General features: G+C 40.7%; 2 protein-coding genes across 2 annotated transcripts; both read right to left on the bottom strand.

Annotated features, from left to right (window-relative positions):
- Positions 1-20: 20 nt before the first annotated feature.
- LOC307241070 (transmembrane protein 51-like) lies at positions 21-8,956 on the bottom strand. The gene is made up of 3 exons (XM_080015040.1): positions 8,861-8,956; positions 4,136-4,659; positions 21-2,330 (listed from the first exon to the last, which is right to left on the bottom strand). Exons 2-3 carry the CDS (start codon positions 4,615-4,617, stop codon positions 1,919-1,921), a joined length of 894 nt encoding a protein of 297 aa, XP_079871166.1. The 5' UTR covers positions 4,618-4,659; positions 8,861-8,956; the 3' UTR covers positions 21-1,918.
- A 3,804-nt stretch (positions 8,957-12,760) lies between these two features.
- On the bottom strand, positions 12,761-20,197 carry LOC307241292 (kazrin-A-like; the record flags this gene model as incomplete). Its single annotated transcript, XM_080015331.1, has 7 exons — positions 12,761-14,402; positions 14,821-14,962; positions 15,143-15,309; positions 16,520-16,621; positions 17,899-18,130; positions 18,721-18,839; positions 19,802-20,197. Coding segments are annotated over 7 exons (1,317 nt in total), but the record flags the coding sequence as incomplete, so codon positions are not given.
- Between the last annotated feature and the right edge of the window lie 661 nt (positions 20,198-20,858).

The following is a 20,858-nucleotide window of genomic DNA, read 5'->3' as shown; positions in this document are numbered from 1 at the left end:
TTTATCACAAAATAGGCTACTTTGACATTCCCGCTCCAAAAACTGTCCAGTTCTGAACGTCAACTTCCTAGAAATACAAAACATATTACATAAAATATTTTCATAGTAGATATGAAAATAAATGTACACTGGGTCTTATAAAATACAAAATACAATGAATGAAAAGAGCAACAAGGTTTTTTTTGTCATATTATCCTTAATAAGAGATAAGAGTGTTTTCCTTATTAGAGACACCGGGCTTTATCGATTCAAATATCATTTGTATAGAATAAAGTGTATAAAACTGGTCCGCTGCAAATGAGGTACACTGATCACGCCTGCGGCAGTGAACGTGAAAAATAGTCCCACACACTGGACTTATTCAGGCACCTTTTGTAAACAGGAATGACAAAATCCTTCCTGCTTGAGTTGAGTCCTGACAGATCAAAGCATGTAAACATGACTTTTGTAATATTTGTAATATATATAAGTTACTTTTGGATATTCAGCCAACATTTCACTGTTTTCTCAGCAAATTGAACTGAGAAGAATTCCCTGTGTGTCATGAACTAGTGACTTCAGCAACCCACGCCACTTGGAATAACCTGAACATTCCAATTTTAACAGGTGAAAAACAAGCTACAAATAAATACCCCGGTGATACACAGGGAATCCAAACCACTTCCCTGGGTAGAGTCTTGCGCTGTACCCACCCCACCCCTCAATCCTTCTCAGCATGCAAGACACAGCAACGCTGTGAGTCAGACGCTGGTTCAGAAAGTGGTGACAGGGACTAGCGAGTGAGCAATGGTCACCATTCTCCCTGAACCAACCGCTGGATGAAAGAGTCTTTCTGTTGCTCATCAAGACGAGAGAGGAGACTACTGCTGCCTTCTTCAGAGCCCGGTCCCCGTCACCATGGCTACAGCGGAGAAAGACTTCCAACTATGCACAAGGCCTCAGTCAACCAGCTTCTTCAATCATGCTGCCCTAAACTTCCAGGCAAACATTGGCAAAGCAGCACCAGCATCAGCTGAGCTTTTTCCATCCTGAAGTCTCCTTAGAAATGTGTGCATATGCATAACGCGGAACATTATTTATTATTTGCCAACTTTCCAGACTTCAAAATGTGGTTGTTTGCCATCATGGTTTTTACGGTCTTGCAAAATCACTTTTCATTGCAGGAAAATCGCAAGCAAGGATAAAAGTATCACTGATTCAGGTCAAATTTCTCTGTTCATTCAGGAAAGTAGTACTTGAAAAAGGACAGATTGCAAACAGAAACACAAACTGAGTTTCTGCCCGAGCAGGACGACACATAGTGCATTGTTCTGTTGCTCTGTGAGAGGCAATACGATTGGTTGAAATCTCGAGGGAAGATCTGTAACTTCTTACAGGTTCGAGGTATTATGCACGTAGAATGTCCAAATCCAAACATATTTCAGAGTAAGAAAAAAAGTTTAACCACCTTCACTTATTGAATATCAATCTTCACAAAATGCTCCCATGCACTGCCGTCCTATCCACAAAGGCAAAATTTAGGCAGCATATTCTTATTTCAACATACACAGACATAGAATAAAATAATCATATTTGGTGCATGCTCTAAAATCTACTGTGACTTAACAGGTGTCACGATTTCCAGGAGTTGCCAGAACCTCTGTCCAGAAATGCCGGTGTGATATCAGATATCCAGTGAGGTCCCACATGCAAAAACACCAAAAAATGGTTTCCCACGCAATGCTCTTCAAGGCCTTTGAGCGGTGAGGTTTAAATGTCTGTGTTTGGACAGCTTGGATGATGAAAGTGCCATTTGCAAGAAGACTCTGTATGCAGTCGTTTGTCGTCATTGTACAGCACGGCAGATCCACAATGGGCCTTTTTACGAGGGCTTCCATGAATTGTTAATGCTTTGTGTGACCCTGCTCCGGACCAGGTGTTAAATCGGAGGAACCTTATCATCGTACTGCGGTGGAGGAGTCAACGGTTCTATACTGATCCCAGCCGGCAGCTGGGAATTATCCACGTTTTTCATGTGCAGCTTCTCTGATTTAATCCTTCGGATCTTGATGGGAAGAAGCTTGCGGCCGTTTCTTCCGGCTCTGCGGTTGGACGCCGAAGAGGGGTCGACGTTGGCGGTGACGGGACCGGTGAAAGCGGCCGGGGGCGTGGGCCGTGACTCCCCGGCGGGGACTTCGGAGCCGTCCAGCTCGTCCACCTCGACCAGGTCGTCGTAGGAGGGAAGTTGGGACGAGCTGTGGCGCAGGTTGCTCTGGCGGACCGGGTACTGGCCGCTGCCTACGGCCTCCTCGTAGCTGGGCACGGCGTAGCGCTGGGCGTGCTCCTCGGCGCTGCATAGGGAGAAGACTTCATTAATCCTCTGGGGGAAATTCAGGCGTTTAGAGCAGCAACTAACAGTGCATTCGAGACAGAGAAGAAATAAAAAGGAGATACGAAATAACACATACGTACATATCTATTTGCACAAGTTAACATGAAGTACCACTATCCTAACTAGTAGCACTATCCTAACTAGTGACTTGTCAGCCCAGCATGGCAGGTGGCAGTCAGTCTACAGTAAGTACAAGTTACGGTATTGCGGCATTACTAATAAAAGTGGAGTACAGCAGTTAAGAAGTTAAAAAAAGAAAAAGAAAATGAGGACAATTATTAGAAGAACAAGACATGAATGAAGGGAACGTCGCTACCAAACAATCTGGAAGATTCAAAGATATGTATACAGGCAGTGGATACCAGTCTGACACCAGATTAAACACGGATATCCCCAGTACAAAAATTTCCAAGCGTAATATAACAAATAATCAAACCCACAAGTTGACTTACATTTTGAATCACCACTAGAGTCAACACAAAGATCTTGTGACTAAATTAAAGCTACATTAAGCAATATCTCTGCTTAAGATTGCAAAATACCACAAACATTTCCTTGAACTTCACTTAATGTAGTGTAAAAAAAGAAAAGCAACTTCATTGTCAGGTTGTCGTAAACATATTAAGGTGTTTCAAATAGAGAAAATTATATCATACATCAATCGCATTGTTCTGCTGACTGTTGAATTACAGGTCTAAGTCACCGTTCAGTAGAACTCATGAATAGCACCGGTGCTGGTAAACGGTATCACTGCATGCTTAAATGCAATCTCAATATTGAAATTTGAGCTTTTGCATCATGGTAGGAGGAATGCGCTTGTGACCTTGATGGCCAGATATTCTTTGTTCCTGCACTATGACCTAATGCAAATTTAAACAAGCCTGTGGTCGTCCACGATGTGTATCAGCTGAGCGGAGACTTCCAGATAAGCCAGAGGACGCAGAGCAGCAGAACACATCCAGTCCGGAGCCAAAACCCACAAAACTAACAGCCCCGACTGTGTGTTTGCAGAGGACAGAAAATAATGTAGTCCAGCATTTTTCACCCGCTGTCTAACGGAAAGCAGCTCTGACGTTGCAAGACCAAAATTGCAAGGCTGCACCAATTCATGTAATTGATCAGTTCCGACCAGAATACCAACTCTTGTGTTCATCACAAGAAACACAAGTTTCACTTAGAAAGTGACGACAATTCAAAGTGATCAAAAGGTTAGACTCTTCTTTTTTGAGACTCAAGTCACTCAGTAAAAAGAGTCGTTCCATTTTACAACTCTTTGTTCGTTTGATTCGGTCTGTGTAACGCACGGTGAGCAAGGGAGGACTTCCTGAACGATGGACGAGATTCAGAAGGGGTCGGTTTGGCTTTGAGTTGTGAATTCTCACAGGAAATTTGTTTTGGTGGAATGCAAGGTGCAAATCAGTCACATCCAATTCAATTATGCTTAATACCGAGACCGTTTCTTGCCCTGGACTTAAATTCATCCCTCAGTCGTTATTTCAGTTTGTAAGTGAATGATCACCTACTGTTTTGAGTGACTCGAGTCATTTAAAAGATTTATTCGCTACGAACCAAAAAATTTGTGTCTTGCATCCATAATGCAAATAATGGATAATCCATAATTATGAGCATAGTATTCAGGGTTTGTGACATTTTGTGAGGTTTTTAGTGGTTAACAGGACAGTGGTACAGTAGAGCGCTGTGGGATTGTTTCATTGTAAAAAGTGTGCTGTGGCAGAAAAAAGGTGACTGATATATCGGACTCACGTTTCTCCTTCGCCCTGCGCCGCCGTTGCCCCTCCTCCTGCTCCTCCTCCCAGGTTCTGCCCCTCCTGGAGCATCTGCTGCTCCCGCTTCCTGTTCCTCATCCCCAGGCACAAGGACAGCAGCAGCATGACCACCCCGGAGCCCACTAGGACGAACGCCACCGACGACACTTTATTTCGGTTTTCCGGCCTTTCCGGCCTCCCACCACCACCACCTCCTCCACCCTCATGTCCTCCTGAATTGCTGTTGTTACTTCCAGTAATGTCTGCGGGCACCACGCTCCAAACGATCATGACGATGCCCAGCGCCACCAGCCCCACCCCGAGGGCGCACAGTGCATACTGGGAACCAGAGTTTCCATTGTTACCGGTGCTGCCGGTGTTGTTGTTGTTGTTGCTGTTGTTGGTGGTGGAGGTGGAGGTGGTGGTACCGGTCCCTCCATGAATGCGAGGGCTTTGAGATCCATCCCCACTCGAGCGCATTCTGCCCAGCAGTTCCCGGTCCACCTAGCTCCAGAGGTCAGACTGTGAAGGTAGAGAGACATTTTAGGTCTTCATGTCCTTACTGCCCATCCTGAAGATAGCATTGTGCAAATGATCAAGATTGTTCTGTTGCCTTGTTCACACCAAAGGAGTTTGACTATGATTTTGGAACACCCGGACAAATTTTGAAGAATCATGAGGACATCTCTTGTGTTAAGGATTGCTAAGTAGCAGTCTTTTGATTTGAGATGGCCACATAAGATAAGATAAAGATACTTAATCCGCAAAGGGAAATTCTAGTGTTGCAGCACCAATGACATACATGACAAAACACACATAACTTACAAAAACACACATTGTTTTTGAATCAATTACTATATATATATATAGATAGATAGAGGTATATAGATATATATATCTATATATATCGATATATATCAATATATCGATGTAGGTAGGTAGGTAGGTAGGTAGGTAGGTAGATAGGTAGATAGGTAGATAGATAGATAGATAGAAAACTGTATGTAACACACACACACACACACACACACACACACACACACACACACACACACACACACACACACACACACACACACACACACACACACACACACACACACACACACACACACACACACACACACACACACAGTTTGATATTATCATTAGGCCCAAGTTTGTGATCATCATCCTGCTAAATCTCGTAGTGTGTGTACAACTGGGATGGACAAAGGGGTATTTTCAGTCTAAACATGTGATGTCGGTCTTTTGAAAAGTCTTTCAGATTTCCTCTGGCACATCCCTCCATTACTATGAGTATTAAAAAGTAAACATGTAAACAACTCACCTACCAGTCAACTAATTCCAAAACAAACCGTTTTTACTCCTTAAATTGATTGAAAAGAAAAGATTCCAAAAACCAACATGTCCGGCCAGCAGCAGTGCTCCCTGTAAGCCTCACTAGTAATCCAGTTCCAAGTCCGAGCAAGTTATTATTATTTTTTCCTGTGTATAAAAAGATACAGAGGACATCCCACGTGATAAAAAAAACAAACAAAAAAAACGAACAAGACTGTCATGATGGTGCCTCTTAGTGAAAAACCTTTCAAGAGGGTAGATAAGGAAGTTTCCAGAGTTAGGCATTCAGCACAGTAAGACTAGGTACCTCATATTACAGTATTTTCACTTTTTACCGAATGAAGTTAATGTGCTCGATGTATGTACGTACCAGTACTTTCCTTGTTTATTTTTTAGGTCAATTTAATTGTTTGTTACTTTTTCAGTTTTGCATTTATTGTTTATCAACAGGTATATTACACTGTTTTTTTTACTTTACTGTTGATTGCTAGGTTTATTGTATATTATTTTCACAGTTAACACTGAGGTTTATGTTTTTAATTCTATATATATTGTCGTATTATTATTGCCCATTTTTGATGTGAGCTGCTATGACACTGTAATTTCCCTCCTGGGATCCATAAATATGTATCTATCTATTTATCCATCCAATCATCTATCTACTTAGGACACAAATAACAAAAATAAAGAAAAGGACAATTTCTGGACAATGACTCATCAATTCAGCTAATGTCATGGGAGCCTGGGAACATTAAAACATGATAAGCAAAACTTTTTTTTTTTATGAGAACTTGCTTTAGGTCAAAGGACACTTCTGACGTCAGGCCAAGGGGGAAATGAGATTTTAGTCTTTGATAAAGTCCATAAAACAGCTGTGGCCATGGCCATTGAGGACTAGAATGGGCTGTAAAAAGAAATAACACTAACTAATAATTGCTTTGACGGCTACATTCAAGGACCATCTTCTAGTTAATTCTAACTTAGTGTACAGAATATTGCCATTTCTTCTTTATTTTTTTTATTTCTATGTTTATTTTATGTTTTTTGTTGATTCTATGTTTACACTTATTGTCTATCAGTAGGTTATTATAATATACAATTTTTGTCATTGTTAATCTTAGGCTTTATTTTTTTTCTACATTATACAACTTATATTATCCTTACTGAATATTGCCAATTTTACCATGTAATCCGCATATTGGCATTTTCTTTTTGTTCTTTTGTATTCTTATTAGGGGTCCAGCACAACGTGCAGGAACCCTATTGTTTTTGTTCAAATTATGATTAATCTCTGGCTGAAAGTGCCTGGCGCTCAGAAACCGTGAAACCCACGGACACCAAACTTAGACGACAGGTTTGACATGTTCCTTAAACGGGAAACACCAAAAACGGGATTCATCGGCCAGATGGTGGCGCTATAACGACCACTTTTACGTTTTGTCTAAGAACTTCTAAACCCCTGGTCATAGAAATGAAGTAGTGGAGCAGAGCGCTTTGTGACAGCATCATCCAATTGGGTATATACTAGTGCATGCCCGTTCACAATGGCAGTTTAACAAAATTTAAGGACAGCTTTGCAATAAAAAGTAGGCATGAAATGTGAAAATATAGGCATATTAGAACTGAAGAAGGATCAGTCAAGTCCAGGTTTCTCCAGTCAATCGTTTAGTCGCAATTATGTCGACTTCCAGGCGCTCAGCTCGCCGCACAGGGGTGTCCTCCTCTCGCGCGCGTGACGTTGAAAGTCACGCGCCTGGTGCTCAGCTCACAGGTCCAACGCTTCCTCTGCCCGCATGTTTGCAATGCCCGCAGCGCTGCTTGCCAGGCATGCGTCTCGTGCTTCACATATTGGATGATGATGTCACAAAAACTGCCCCGCCAAGTGGAATTGGATGATGTCACAAAGCTCCGTAGTCCACTAGCCCCGGTATCGTCGTTCGTCTGAGTGGCTCACTGTTCCTCTTGTTGTTTATTAATATGGGACAGTCTGGTGTTTTGGGTCCCAAGTAGGGCGATGTCATTTTTCAGTTGTCCAGATTATGAAAGTGCAGATGAAGTTTTCAAATTATGTCTCAAACATTGAAATCTAAAAATATTTGAAGATATGCTCATTTGAATGTTGGTACACCTAAACTCACGCTGCGCGTTAGTTTATTCGCCTTTAAGCAAAGCACAGAGCATTAATAACCACATTTAATTGAACTGTCTTCAATTGGTCCCATTATTGCCATTGGTGCAACTGCTGCAAATAACCTGGACCTCTTGCATCGCCGCCTGCAGCTTTATTTATGTTATTATTTGGTATTTTGGTGAGCTGCTGTGACAGGAAATTTCCCTCCGTGGGATCCATAAAGTATCTATCCATCTACATTAAGAAGACAAAACACGTATACAAAGGCTTGTTTGTGCACGTCCAGTCCTCTGTGGAAGCCAAAAAGACAATCTATTGGAGAATAGAGCTCGCCAGATGGAGGGGGAAAAAAAACCCCTTTCCCCAAAAGAATGCATGGCATTTGGGAAACGCTGCCCTCCTCCACGACAGCTGGACACACAGATGCCGTCACCGAAAAATGAAGTGGATTCTACCAAGATACTGTTTCTGCAAAGAGGGGTGTCTGGTGTCGCTTAAAACAAATGTGCAAAGCTTCGTTTTGGAGATTTTCAAGCGTATACTCACACAGTGATACACAATATGGAAGTCCTGCAAATAAGCCTTACACACACACGAAACACACGCAGACACACCGTACTGTGCAGTGATACTGATTGCATTATAATATGAAAGCAAACAGTAATACCAATAATGACAGTAACCACATGGATACTAGGGCCAAACTGGATAACAGTGTCTAATAAAGAGCATGATCTATGTCGCTGGCTGTATTAATGAGCCACAAATAATCATCACTTCGTCTCCTGCTCGGAGATATTACCGATATGATTTCACTGTAACGCGGTCTTCAGGAAAAGGTTTATATCGTATCGCGGTATTATGACAACCAGAACCACGATCACGATATCTACTCCCACATCACGATATCGATATTGTAGCGATATGTCGTCTGTGTGTGTGTGTGTGTGTGTGTGTGTGTGTGTGTGTGTGTGTGTGTGACGGGAGTTCCACGTTGTAAAAGTTGCCTGAGCTGATACCTCGACATGTGAAAAGCGGAACATTGTTTTTCGTTGCTTTTGCGCCACTTTACGAATATCCGGAGGTTACTGCCATTATTAATCGTCCGATCATTTCGCGTATCGCGGACAATTTAAACCGAATTTCCTTTTTTTTTTTGTTTTTTTTCAAGCAGGCAGTGAAAACAAGTATTGAAACAGCAGAACAGCTCCTCGGTTCCAACCAGATGAACTGTGTGTCGTTGAAACTCACCGTCTGGTTAAAACATGGTGGAAGTTCCTTCTTCGATGCGGTGGAGTTCGCGCCGGGCCCGCGCCTTGGAAACTCTGTAACTTCGTGAAGTTATAGTCGGGATCAGGAGCCTTCTCCCCGGGGCGGAGGCGGAGGCGGAGGCGGAGGCGGTGGCGGAGGCGGAGGCGGAGGCGAAGGGGGGAGGGGGCCCGCCTGGCTCCGGGTTAACCCTTTACTGCTCCACCCCGGTGCGTTCACAACACGTTTTTGATAAATCATCCCTACATTTTAAATCAATCCCGTATTTATCTGGCGTTATGCTTGTTCCCCTCTGTGCTGATTATCATCCTGGTGGCGGAGTCTGCCACACGCCAGAAGTGAAAGGCAGCTGCGAAGTATTATTCAGTATTTCTGTACTTTTCTAACAACCCAAAGGTATATAATAATAATAATAATAATAATAATAATAATAATAATAATAATAATAATAATAATAATAATAATGATAATAATGAATTAATAAAATATGCATATACTCAAAAAACATATGATGAATTTATTTACTATTTTAATCATATAAGTGTGATGATTATTACTATTATTATGATTATGATGATGACTACTATCATTATTATTATTATTATTATTATAACAATAGTACTACTACTAATAATAAAAATAAAAATAATGAATTAATAAAAAATACATAATACATAATATTTTATATTTTTTGTGATTCATTTATTTATTATTTTAATAATATGATTTTGATAATAATAATAATAATAATAATAATAATGAATTAATAAAATATGCATATACTTAAAAAACATTTGATTAATTAATTTATTATTTTAATCATATAATTGTGATGATTATTACTATTATTATGATTATGATTACTATTATATATTATTATTATTATTATTATTATAACAATAGTACTACAACTAATAATAAAAATAAAAATAATAATGAATTAATAAAAAATACATAATACATAATATTTTATATTTTTTGTGATTCATTTATTTATTATTTTAAAAATATGATTTTGATTATAATAATAATAATAGTAATATTAATAATAACAATATTATTATTATTATTATTATTATTATTAATAATAATAATAATAATAATAATAATGATAATTATATTAATAATCACAATCGTAGTCATATAAAAATGATAAGGAAGGATGAAAAAAATCCCCACCCCCTCAAGTGATCAAGGAAATAAACAAATCAATCGATTAGGAGAACACAAACTTTGGAGTGAAGACGATCGAGCGTCAACCAAAAAGTTTTGAATTTGCGTTGCTGTGTAATCCGACACAGACAATGTCATGTTTGTTTTTTCCACTCAGATAAAAAAAAAAAGAAGAAGCTCGATCATTCATGTTGACAAATCAGGAGCCTATGCACTGTGGGACGGTCTGGGGTGATGTTGACATTGTGGGCAGCAAGTTGTTGTTGCGAAACTATGATGGATATGAAAACATTTTCGTTCCATATGTCAAATTATGACTCAGAGGTTCCCAAACTGGGCTCCGCGGCCCCCCACGAAGGAATTGCAGGGGTTCTGCTGCAAAATCATTATTTTGTATAATTTTATTTCAAATTCTTTGAAGTCTTCAAAAGGGACCCCGACATTCAAGATTCAAGAGGTTTATTCGTCACATACATATATATACTTTCATACATATATGCAGTGAAATGTAATAAACATGAAACATAACATAACATAACATAACAAACATAACATGAAAAGGTTATTATTGTTAGATATGATATTGTCAAATTCCAAACCAGTGAAACTATTGTAACCTATTTTATAGCTGATAGGACACGTCCCCATAGTTATTGTCGCTATTGGTGTTATTGTACATTCTCTACTAACGTCTCGTAAAATAAAAAATAAGTTTAACTATAAATAATTTTTCGCAGTTTTATCTTCAAATAGGAGATCTCTAGAAGATTAATCATTAGTTTTAGTGGTTTATTGAGTTTTTAGAGAAATTCTTCCATATTAGGGTTATACTATGGCTGTTGGGGGGACTGTGACGTGATGGGAACACATATGTTTTGCTTCTAAATAACGTTACGGGAAGGAACGAGAAATCTCACCTGTGGAGAATTCCAGGTGGCTCACATGTGAACCGACCTTCCCTTAGTCACTCACTCATGATCCAGAATGACACAGTGATTTTTTCCCCCCACAATAAGCCTCCACCCTACCCTGCCTCCATTTCCTGGAGATAAAATCTAGGTTTATCTTTGATTTAATGATTTGCTGAGGGATCGGCCAGCCGCTCCTGACCCCCTCCACTCCTCCTGTAGCTGTAAAATTTGGGGTGTGGCATCATCCAGACAGATTCCTGGAGGGAAGCAGTGACTTACGGAGGTTACTGGTGAGAGCAGGAAACGACATCAGGTTTGTTCCGTGCAGGTATGGACATGTGAGGTGCTCAACAGAAATAGCAGCAAGATGCAAGATGACTCACAAGTACATTCAGGGAAAAAGTGTATAAAGTGGAGGTCAAAGAGCAGCTATCAGGTTTATTTGTTTTCATGAATGTACAATTAAGGGCTTATGGAGAAAATGGTTTGAATTTAATTACTATTTTTTTTACTTTTTACACGCAAAGAGGGCAAAAACACAAGAAACATGTATGTTTTCAAAGTGTGCAGGTAAAAAAAGTCATTTTTTTATTGACATATTGGCCGGTGACGTCACAAAAGGGAATGGCCATGTCTCTGCCACAGCCCAGTAGCAGGATGGTGGTGGTCAGTCGTCAGGTCAGTGACTTACTTTCACAGCTTTTAAGGATGGTGAAGTACTGAGCATTTACACACCAAAAAAAAAAACAATTTTGTTTTGATAAAATATAGAGATGGGAGGTAGTTATGTTACGTTCTTCATTTCATACAAGTAGGAAACTGGGAAATGAATTTAAATCTCAAATAAAAACACTCTCTGCATCTCTTCTACTTGCCAAGGTGCCCTTCACTGTAGCACGAGCTCTGTCCCTTCTCCCTCATGTCACGTCACGATCAAGATCATGGGCCAAAAGCAAATATTAGTCCAGCTGAAATTCTAAGTTAGAAAAACAAAAGAGAGAATTCTTAAATCCAATGGCTACATCATTTCCACACACGTCATGTCATTTCACTACATATATGTCATTTCATGTCACAAATGAAACATCTTGAATCTTGTATCTTGAAAACATTAATTCACTTGGTACGCCAATCTGCAAGTTGCTCTTTAGGGGGTGAAGCACAGTGGGGGATCTGGGCCTGTGAAATCTGCATGTCGGAGTGGGTTTCCTCCTGTTTACCCACCTTCAAAACATTCACATCAGTGTTTGACTTACAAATACTGAAAAATCCAACAGTACCCTAATCTCCTATGTACATTCCTAAGGCGGTAAAAACACCTGAACAGGGGGCAGAAGAGGACACATCTCAATCTGGTTAATTGACTAATGTCTGCGGCAATCACAAACAAACATGTCAACTGTTGAGGAATGTGTGATAATTAACTTGTATGTACCGGGTGAAAAAAAAAAAAAAATAGTGAATAGACAATCTCTCTGAGGAGAGATGAGTGTGAACGAATATATTCTGCGACAGACTTGTCAACCTCAACTTCTAGGTTTAGCGGGAATATTTCATTTAATATATTGGTATAAAATAAATAGATAAATATGAACAAAAATATGAGGGATATAAAATAAGAGAGGTCTGGAAGGCTCTCTGACAGTTTCCTGTAGTTGCTTGGTATAGCGCCCCTAGCTGCAACGCATGGTACCGCACCTGGCGTGTGTCGTGTGAAGAGTTCCCGGGCATCGCATTTCATAATGACACGCCAAACAAAGCACTGATAAACCTTTATTTCACTTATTTCATGAATAGCATCACTGTTTGTTGCATTTTCTTTCCCTTTCTCTTGTATTTGAGTCTGTTGTCCAGTTCTGATGTGAAATGGAAATAGTTAGTCTCTATTTTGTACAGTATCAAATATGAGATTTGTGTGTATACAATTCCCATCATACATGAAAAATATATTTTTGCCATTAAATTCCCTCTTTTTTTTTTTGTATTTTGTTTTAGTATTCTTGGGTAAGTCGACGAGGTGTTACAAACATCAGTTATTAATAACAATATGCGTAAACAAATACTAAAGTTTATTTTTTGTTGAAATCATTTTGTTTTGTATGTACAAAGCCTGCCCGGTGAGGCAGACGGAACAACCAATGGAAAAAAATTAAAATAAACTAAACTCTGAGTCACGTCCTGGTTTACAAACAGCCATTTACACATACAAATATGAAAATAAAACTTGACTTCTTTCCCATCTCTTCATCCGACGGTGTCAAACACCAACTGCTCACGAGGGAGCGTGAAAAAGTTCCTCTTATTCCCCCCCAAAAAACCTTTTGATTTAAAAAGTGCATTCTGTCCGTGTCCAAGAAAGTCCCACTTCAGTAAAAAGAGCATCTGATTCCAGCTGCACATCGTTGACGAGTGTTCAATCTTCCCGCTGTTAAATCAGTAAAGTTCAGCTGCATTCCACTGGAAGTGGGTAGACTGTCCTGCCGAGTTGGAAATGGGTGATTCCGAATGGGGAGTCGTTCATTCCGAGTCTGGGGTCGCATGCGGAGTCGGGATTCGGCCATTCCCAGTCGGGAGTCGGTCATTGCGAGTGGAGATTCGGTCTTTACAAATCGAGAGTCTGTCATTCCGGGTCAGGAGTTGGTCATTCCAAGCTAAATGTGTTCCATTGGCTCTATTGAGTAAATTTGTGTTTGTTTGGCAATATTGTGAATTCTACACGACCCGATTAATCTACCCTGAAATTCAGACTCGGAATTCCAATTAAAAGTAGGTCAGATTGCCGTCAAATTCCAACTTGGAGTTCCCACTTAAAAATGGCCTTTTCCATTTCTTAAAAATGGCGGTTCCTTTTCAATTTTCCAAGAAAGGGCTTGGAAAAAGTGAATTACAACTTGAGTTTAAAAGGGGCTGTTCTTTTGCATTTTTCAAATTGATGGTCGGAATAAGTGATCAGCCTCAAATTTCGGACTTGAAATTCTGACATACGTAGTGAGCCGTTCCTTGGTACTTTTCCAAGTAGGGTCTTGTAATTCAAACTAAAATGGCCCTTCCTTTGAACTTTCCCAAGGAGGAGATCAGAAAATGTGACCAGCCGCAAAATTCCGGCATAAAATCCGAACTTTAAAATGGCCAATTCCTTTGCACTTTTTCCCAAGTAGGAGATGGTCAATAGGGATCCACCCCAAATTTCCAACTCGGAATTTGGACTTGCCTGTTCCAGGTCGGATTTTTTAGAGTTCCAACTATAATGGAATGCAGCGTTCCACTCCTGGGAGATGGCGTCACACGTTGGTGACCTCAATGCTGGTGAAACTTCGGATGGGGCTTCCCTCTGATGGGGGCGGAGTCTGGTCACGAGCGTCCCGGGGCAGTGAGCCGTAGCTGCCATGGCAACTTAAGTCCCGCCCACTCCGGGCCTTGGGGCTGGACCCTGCAGGGGGCTGATGGGGAGGAAAGAGGGAGCTACTTTCATTTGATTTAACAGAAATAGGTTCAGTCTCCTCCAATATCTACTATTCTATTGATGAACAGTTGGTTTGAACACTATTGACAACATAAGATGACAGTGTTGCATATATGCTATATACTGTATATAGTATGAAAAAATGGCAGTGTAGTAGTATAATTATAATTTCATTATAATAATACTAATAATGACAACAATAACAAGGGCAATAGTACTTAAATGTAAATATTTGGAGAATATTAATTAAAATGAAAGTAAATAAATAAGAATCATGAATATATAATAATAATAATAATAATAGTCATCGTTTTATAGAAAATTCTGTCAATTTTAAAAAGGATAGGTACAATATTCTACAATATTCTTATCTGCTGCAAGACATGGCCACCCACCATGACCACCCTCCTCCTCAGGGAGCCTTCGTCCTCGCCGTGGCGCCCGGTGGAGCTGGGGGGTCGGCCCAGAGAGCCCTGGTGGCGCAGCGTGGGTGGAGCTCCCACACCCAGACGCTCATGGTCTTTCTTGGAACACGACCTAGTGGGGTGGAAGCCATTTCAATTTCCACTTGTTGGATGTCATGAGTTTGGATAATCACGCTAATTTAAGTTTTTGTTTAAAAAAATAAAATAAAATAAAATGTAAAGGTTACGACAGGCGATATTTGCACTCTCTTTCTCTCACTCTCTCTCTCTTTCCTTGCTCCTCCTCTCCTACCTGACCTGGCCGATCAGGATCTTCATCTCCTCTACTAGGTGGCGACGGACCATGTGCTTGCTGCTGGGGATGCCCAGCGCCGTTGCCATGGCGTCGGTGTTGAAGGTGGGGTCCAGCACCATCACGGCGCCGTGGACTCCGCTGCTGTGGAGACTGTCGGCAAACTCCTGGAAAGACCCAAAGAGACATTTCGTACCAATCAAATGGTCAATATATATTGCAGAGACAGGGGGTCAGCCATGTTGTATAATGTATAATTGTAAGTATAGTGAAAACAGAAATCTGAAATTGAGAATGTTTCTGCTCAAAGCACATATTTTACAGATTGGGGAGAATGTCTGAGGCTCCTGATTTCATGTTACTAGCAGAACTACTGCATAATGTGGCTTCACTGTCGTTCATTTAGGTACAAAACAAGATCAGGAACTTCTATTGTTGTTAATCTTCTCACGAGAACAAAAACAAACAATATGGAATTTGCGATGGGAAATGTTTGTATCAGCAGTTTTGGTGCGCTCTTCGGTATCAGGATGAATCCAAAGGCGTCAGGGATATTAACAGGGAGTCACTATAAACACTGTTATCTTCAGACGTCCTGAGAATTGAAACAGGTTGCCAATGTGCTCAGACTGACAATGTGACACCAGATAATCACCAGCTTTGTAATCGGCCGGCGGAGGCTTTGAATGAACATAAACAAAGGCTTTTGTTAGCGGCCACATTAGTAGTGTTTCATAACTCTCCCAGAAACCCACGTCCCCACTGAGAGTTATTGTTGTTATTATTATTATTATTATTATTATTATTATTATTATTATTATTCAATAAAAAAAACTTTGAGGAGCTGTGGGCCACAGTTGCATCTCACAGAAAGTCTGCGCCAAAATTTCGACTTAAACGGCCATTCCTGTGCACTTTTCCAAAATACACGGTCGAAAAAAAAGTGAAGTTGAATTGGAATTCTGACTTCAAATTGACCCTTCCTTTGCTCTTTCCCAAGTACAAGTTCGGAAAAGGTGATGAACTGTGAAATGCCGACTTGGAATCACAACTTCAGTGGCTGTTTTGTTCTACTTCTCCCAAGTACAATGTCGGAGGAAGTGATCTGCCTTGGAATTCCAAATTGGAATTCTGAAGTAAAAATGGTCGTGTTCATTTGCACTTTTCTTAGTAGGAGGCTGGAAGAAGTGATCCGTGTGGGAATTCCCCAGAGGGCAACAGAACACAGTTCCTGTGGCGTTCTGTGAGATGCTATTGCAGCCTAAAGCTCCTTAGTAACTACATAGCAACAGCGTAGTAACTATGTAGTAACTACATAGTAACTAAGTAGTAACTAAGGTTACTTGGTTACTACTACGGAATGAAGCTCTTTCCCACCTTAAGGTCGATCTCTCTGATCCACCTGACGACCCGATGAGACGTCCACACCAACGGGTCCACATTCTGATGTTCACACTGCGTCCGGCGAGCTTGGAGCGCCTGACAAAAAGTCAAAAAGTTACTAAAGTAGTCACATAAAATAATGACTTTAGCTTTGGACGTGGATGCCCCTGGATCCTCGTCACCCTAGACTGGTCTTGGAAGGGAGTTAGGCTGGCATTATCCAGCTTGTTACATGGCTGACTACAAAATAAAATCATTTTGTATTGCATTTACAAGAGTGAATAATAATATTGATTTGAAATGATTTAATAACTAGTATGCCAAGCTTAAGAGCTTTACTCAGGAAAATAGTAGGAAAATAAAACCTTTCTGGATACGAGGGAAAATCAGGTGAAGGGGTTGCCCGTAGCAACTGTTGTTATAAGCCAATCAGCGGTCATTATTCAGAAATAACTAACCGCCCATTGCAGCTATTGTACAAATCTGATTTTATTCAGTATATGCGGTTGACAGCGGCCATTATTCAGAAATAACTGACCACTAATTGCCGGTATCGACCAGTCAGAATGGAGTATTCAACAGCGGTGTATAATAAACAATGCTAATAGCCAAAATCTGTGGACCCTTCTCAAGGTGTTTTCCTGTTGACTTCTATGTGAAATGAGGAGCTTTTGAAGCCATTTGAGACTGTATTGAGACTGAAGCGCTCTAGAAATGAACTGGACTTGAAATTGGAAAAAGCTGCATTTGTGTATTCTGCACCCTCGTTGCAAACTGACTTGAAACTCAATGAATTAATCTTGTTAAAATGCTTTTGAATCCAAGATAAAAGAATTACAGTCGAGGCAGATACCTTAAGTTGTCAATGTTTTTAATTTACCTTGTTCTGAAACTGACCCCTAGAAATGTATCTTTGGAAATGTGGATTCCCTGTCCTTGTCTTTTTTAGTTCTTTTTAAATTGAAACTCCTTTTTTGTTTTATGTCTGTAACTATGTGTTTTTATTCATGCTGCTACCTGTCCTGGCCAGGTCTCCCTTGAAAACGAGATTCTTAATCTCAATGGGACTCCCCTGGTTAAATTAAAAAAAAAAAGTATACCATATTCACAATTAAAAATCTCTTTTTATCGAAGTGAAAAGTCTGCATTTTATTATTTTTAGCTTTCTTACCAAGCTCTCGACGAAGGGATCTTTAAACTCTGCATACATGGAAAAAAAATGGTGAATGCTGTTGTACGAGGAAAAAAATGAGCTCTCCCGTTTTCCCCGATTTGGGTGCGAAACTCTGACGCAGTTCACCCAACAATCACCAGGGGGATGATCTGACCATCAGATGCGATTACGGATTCGGTGTGAAGCGGGCTTCACGTACCTCCTTGTCGAAGCCGAGGTTGTGCAGCAGCTCGATGCCCAGCAGCAGGCTGACCTGGTGGAACTTCTTGGTGACGTTGAGGTGGCGCTCAAGGTCGCGGCGCGTCAGGGAGTCGAGCATGCGTCCGTCCACCAGGTGGGTGTGGAAGGCCTGGGAGTACTGGGGCAGACCGATGTCGATCAGCCAGGCCTTGGCCACCCAGTGGTGGTCCATGTCCGCCGCCTTGGACAGCCTGTGCGGGGGAGAGAAGAGGCCTGGTGAGGGCTTGGATGGATGGACGTTATTTATGACCAAGGTGACAATTCGAAGTCCTTTCTAGGTTGTGTCATTATCTGAAATATTGAGTTTGAGTAACTTCATTTTTAAAACAGGTGCCTCACAAATAATCTGTTTTCTGTTAATGTCTCAAAAATTTTGTAATGTAAGTCAAATCTATTCAGAATTTCATTTTTGGATAGTTTTATTTCCATAGAAGAAGCTATGTCCCGAACGCATTTGCAATAAACCTTGTGAATTCCTCCTCGAATTGGCTAAATAAACCTAAATAAGAAAGATAGAGATATGAGATATTGGAATGTGATGAAAATGTTATTATTCAATATTAGTATTGCTGGTTTTAATGTTGTCTAAAAAAAATTATACATAGACGTAATTGCATTATGATTTTCTAACCAGCAGAGGGCACTATAATTCCATCACTACTGCAGTAAGTCAACCATAACATACTGTAGTAAAGACCAAGACAAAGTAGATGAGGACAAAATCTAGAAGGACTAAGGGGACAAAGTACAGGAGGACAGAGTCCAGGTCTCCCCTACTCACCCTTTGCCGTTCTCAGCCTCCCTGTAGTCCTCGAGGGCCAGGCGGAGTTTCCTGCGGTGCATGGAGCTGCTGACGCCCAGACCCTGCTCCAGGTCCTCGTCCGTCAGGCCCAGAAGAACCTACCAAGCAAACACTGTTAGACTAGACGTGAGTACGGTGGCACAGTGCATTGCACTGCTGCCTGACAGCAATAAGGTCCTGATTTCGTTGGCACTGCACTCCGGCAGGTTATCCCCCCATTAGGGGCCTTTCTGTGTGGAGTTTGCGTGTGCTCACATGGGGTTTCCTCCTTGTAACATGAGTTAAGGACCCCCACCAAAAACATGCAGAACATCGTCCGACCAGCGATGGAGACTTGTATTTGGTCCGCGGGCGCTTCGCTGTACGCTGCCCACTGCTCCTGGCTGCCCCCCGGAGGAAGGACAAGCCAGGATGGGTTAAAAGCAGAGAACTCATTTCACTGGCCACCATTTGAAGCGTGTCTTTGTCGCCGCATGAGTGCATGTGTTGTGCTGTGTGATAAATAAAGAATCTTCTTCTTGTCCGTCCCAAAGAAAATCATAGTGTGTGTATACAGTGATAAGTGATGAAAATGCAGAATTACAAGGACATTCTTTCAAAATAATGGATTGAAATAACACATAACGAGTGAGATAAGTAGTGAATTTGCACCTTTATGCAAAATTTGAACTATTTAGTGGAATAATACATTTTAAACGAAATTACTTAATGACTGCAGATGAAGTGCAGACTGCCTAAATTAACCATTTTAATTAAACCAAATTAAAATGGTTAATTTGGTCCATGGTCCATATGTAATTTATGATGAATATTCCCCCTTTTACCATGCCAAAAGTAGTTTGCAAATATTAAAGTTGTCAGATTTAGTATCCAGTTTAAGAAGAAAGAAATAATAATAATATTAATAATAATAATAATAATAATAATTTATTATTGTTTTATTTATTTAATATATTTATTTATAAAGAAAATCACCACATATTATTTTCATTAAAAAAAAGAATATATATATATATATATAAATATATATATATAAATAAAAGACAGGTTTGGATCATACCTTGCCACTCTTGACATTTTCCGAGCAGGTCCGCATGTACATGGGCATCGCCATGACGACCTCCAGCCAGGCCTGCACGGTGCCCGCCCTCCACTGGGACATGGGCGTGGTCCGGGCCAGCTCCACCTGCTGGAGGCGGTCCAGCTGGTCCTCCGAGCCGTCCGATAGGCTGAGGCTGAGGCGGGTGGGGCTGGAGAGACTGTCTGAGTCTGGAGGAATATGGGGCGGGCGTGGACGTTTGGTGGGTGAGTGGAGGCGGGGCCAACGGTGGCGTGGTGGATAAAAAAGTTGATTAATTAAGGATAAATTAAGTAAGGGATAATGTGCAACCAGACAGTTATTATCAAAAAATACCCAAATCCAGCGGTAATGACCGGCTGGCTGCACGTTATCAAGTTAACAAGTTATCCTGCTTATTACACTGCTGCTTACTAAATAAACTAGTACATTGGGACCGAATATTGATTTGAAATGATCTTACATATGACAAATTGTTTGTCCAGTTTAAGAGCTTCCGCTAAGACAAATATTCAAATACATTTGACAAACCTATTTGCTGTTATTAATGTTAATTTGGACATTTACAGCTCAGCGGTCATTATTCAATCACAATGGAGCCTTTGGATGAAACCAAACTGAAACGAGTTTAAAGTCACATTAAGTCAGCCAGAGTGAAAAGGATCTCACTCCAGCGAGCCTCAGTTCCTCAAAAGACAGAAGCTGTTAATGGCACATTAACCTTTCAGCTGCATCCTGAACTTCTTGGCGTATTGTCAATAAAAGTCGAGAGTTTGCCAAAAAAGCTTTAAACAAACTTCCTGCCGTGGTCAAAGGAGTCGAGTAAAAAGCCAGATGATACAGTTCAAATTTCCACATTAGCCTTCAGCAAACCTTATGTGAAATCCCTTCAACCACGTATGTGTATAAGGGCTCAGCTGCTGATGAGTTACACCCAAAGCCGTTTTCAATTAGTTTTGGGCCCCGCCCCCCAGGGGTCTTTAAGTGTGACCTACGATTGTACTGACGGGAACACACACTTCCTGTTTACGGACTTCCA

This window comes from Zeus faber, assembly GCF_960531495.2.
Source record: "Zeus faber genome assembly, chromosome: 15".
NCBI classification, from domain to species: Eukaryota; Metazoa; Chordata; class Actinopteri; order Zeiformes; family Zeidae; genus Zeus; species Zeus faber.
Note: the sequence above shows the minus strand (reverse complement) of the source record. Positions and strands in the feature narration are given on the sequence as shown.

Bases quoted from the DNA above. Each gene is read 5' to 3' on its own strand.
- LOC307241070 (XM_080015040.1), bottom strand. From the start codon at position 4,617: ATGCGCTCGAGTGGGGATGGATCTCAAAGCCCTCGCATTCATGGAGGG. The intron at 2,331-4,135 runs GTGAGTCCGATA...CTCCCTATGCAG, and splicing joins GCGCAGGGCGAAGGAGAAAC to CGCCGAGGAGCACGCCCAGC.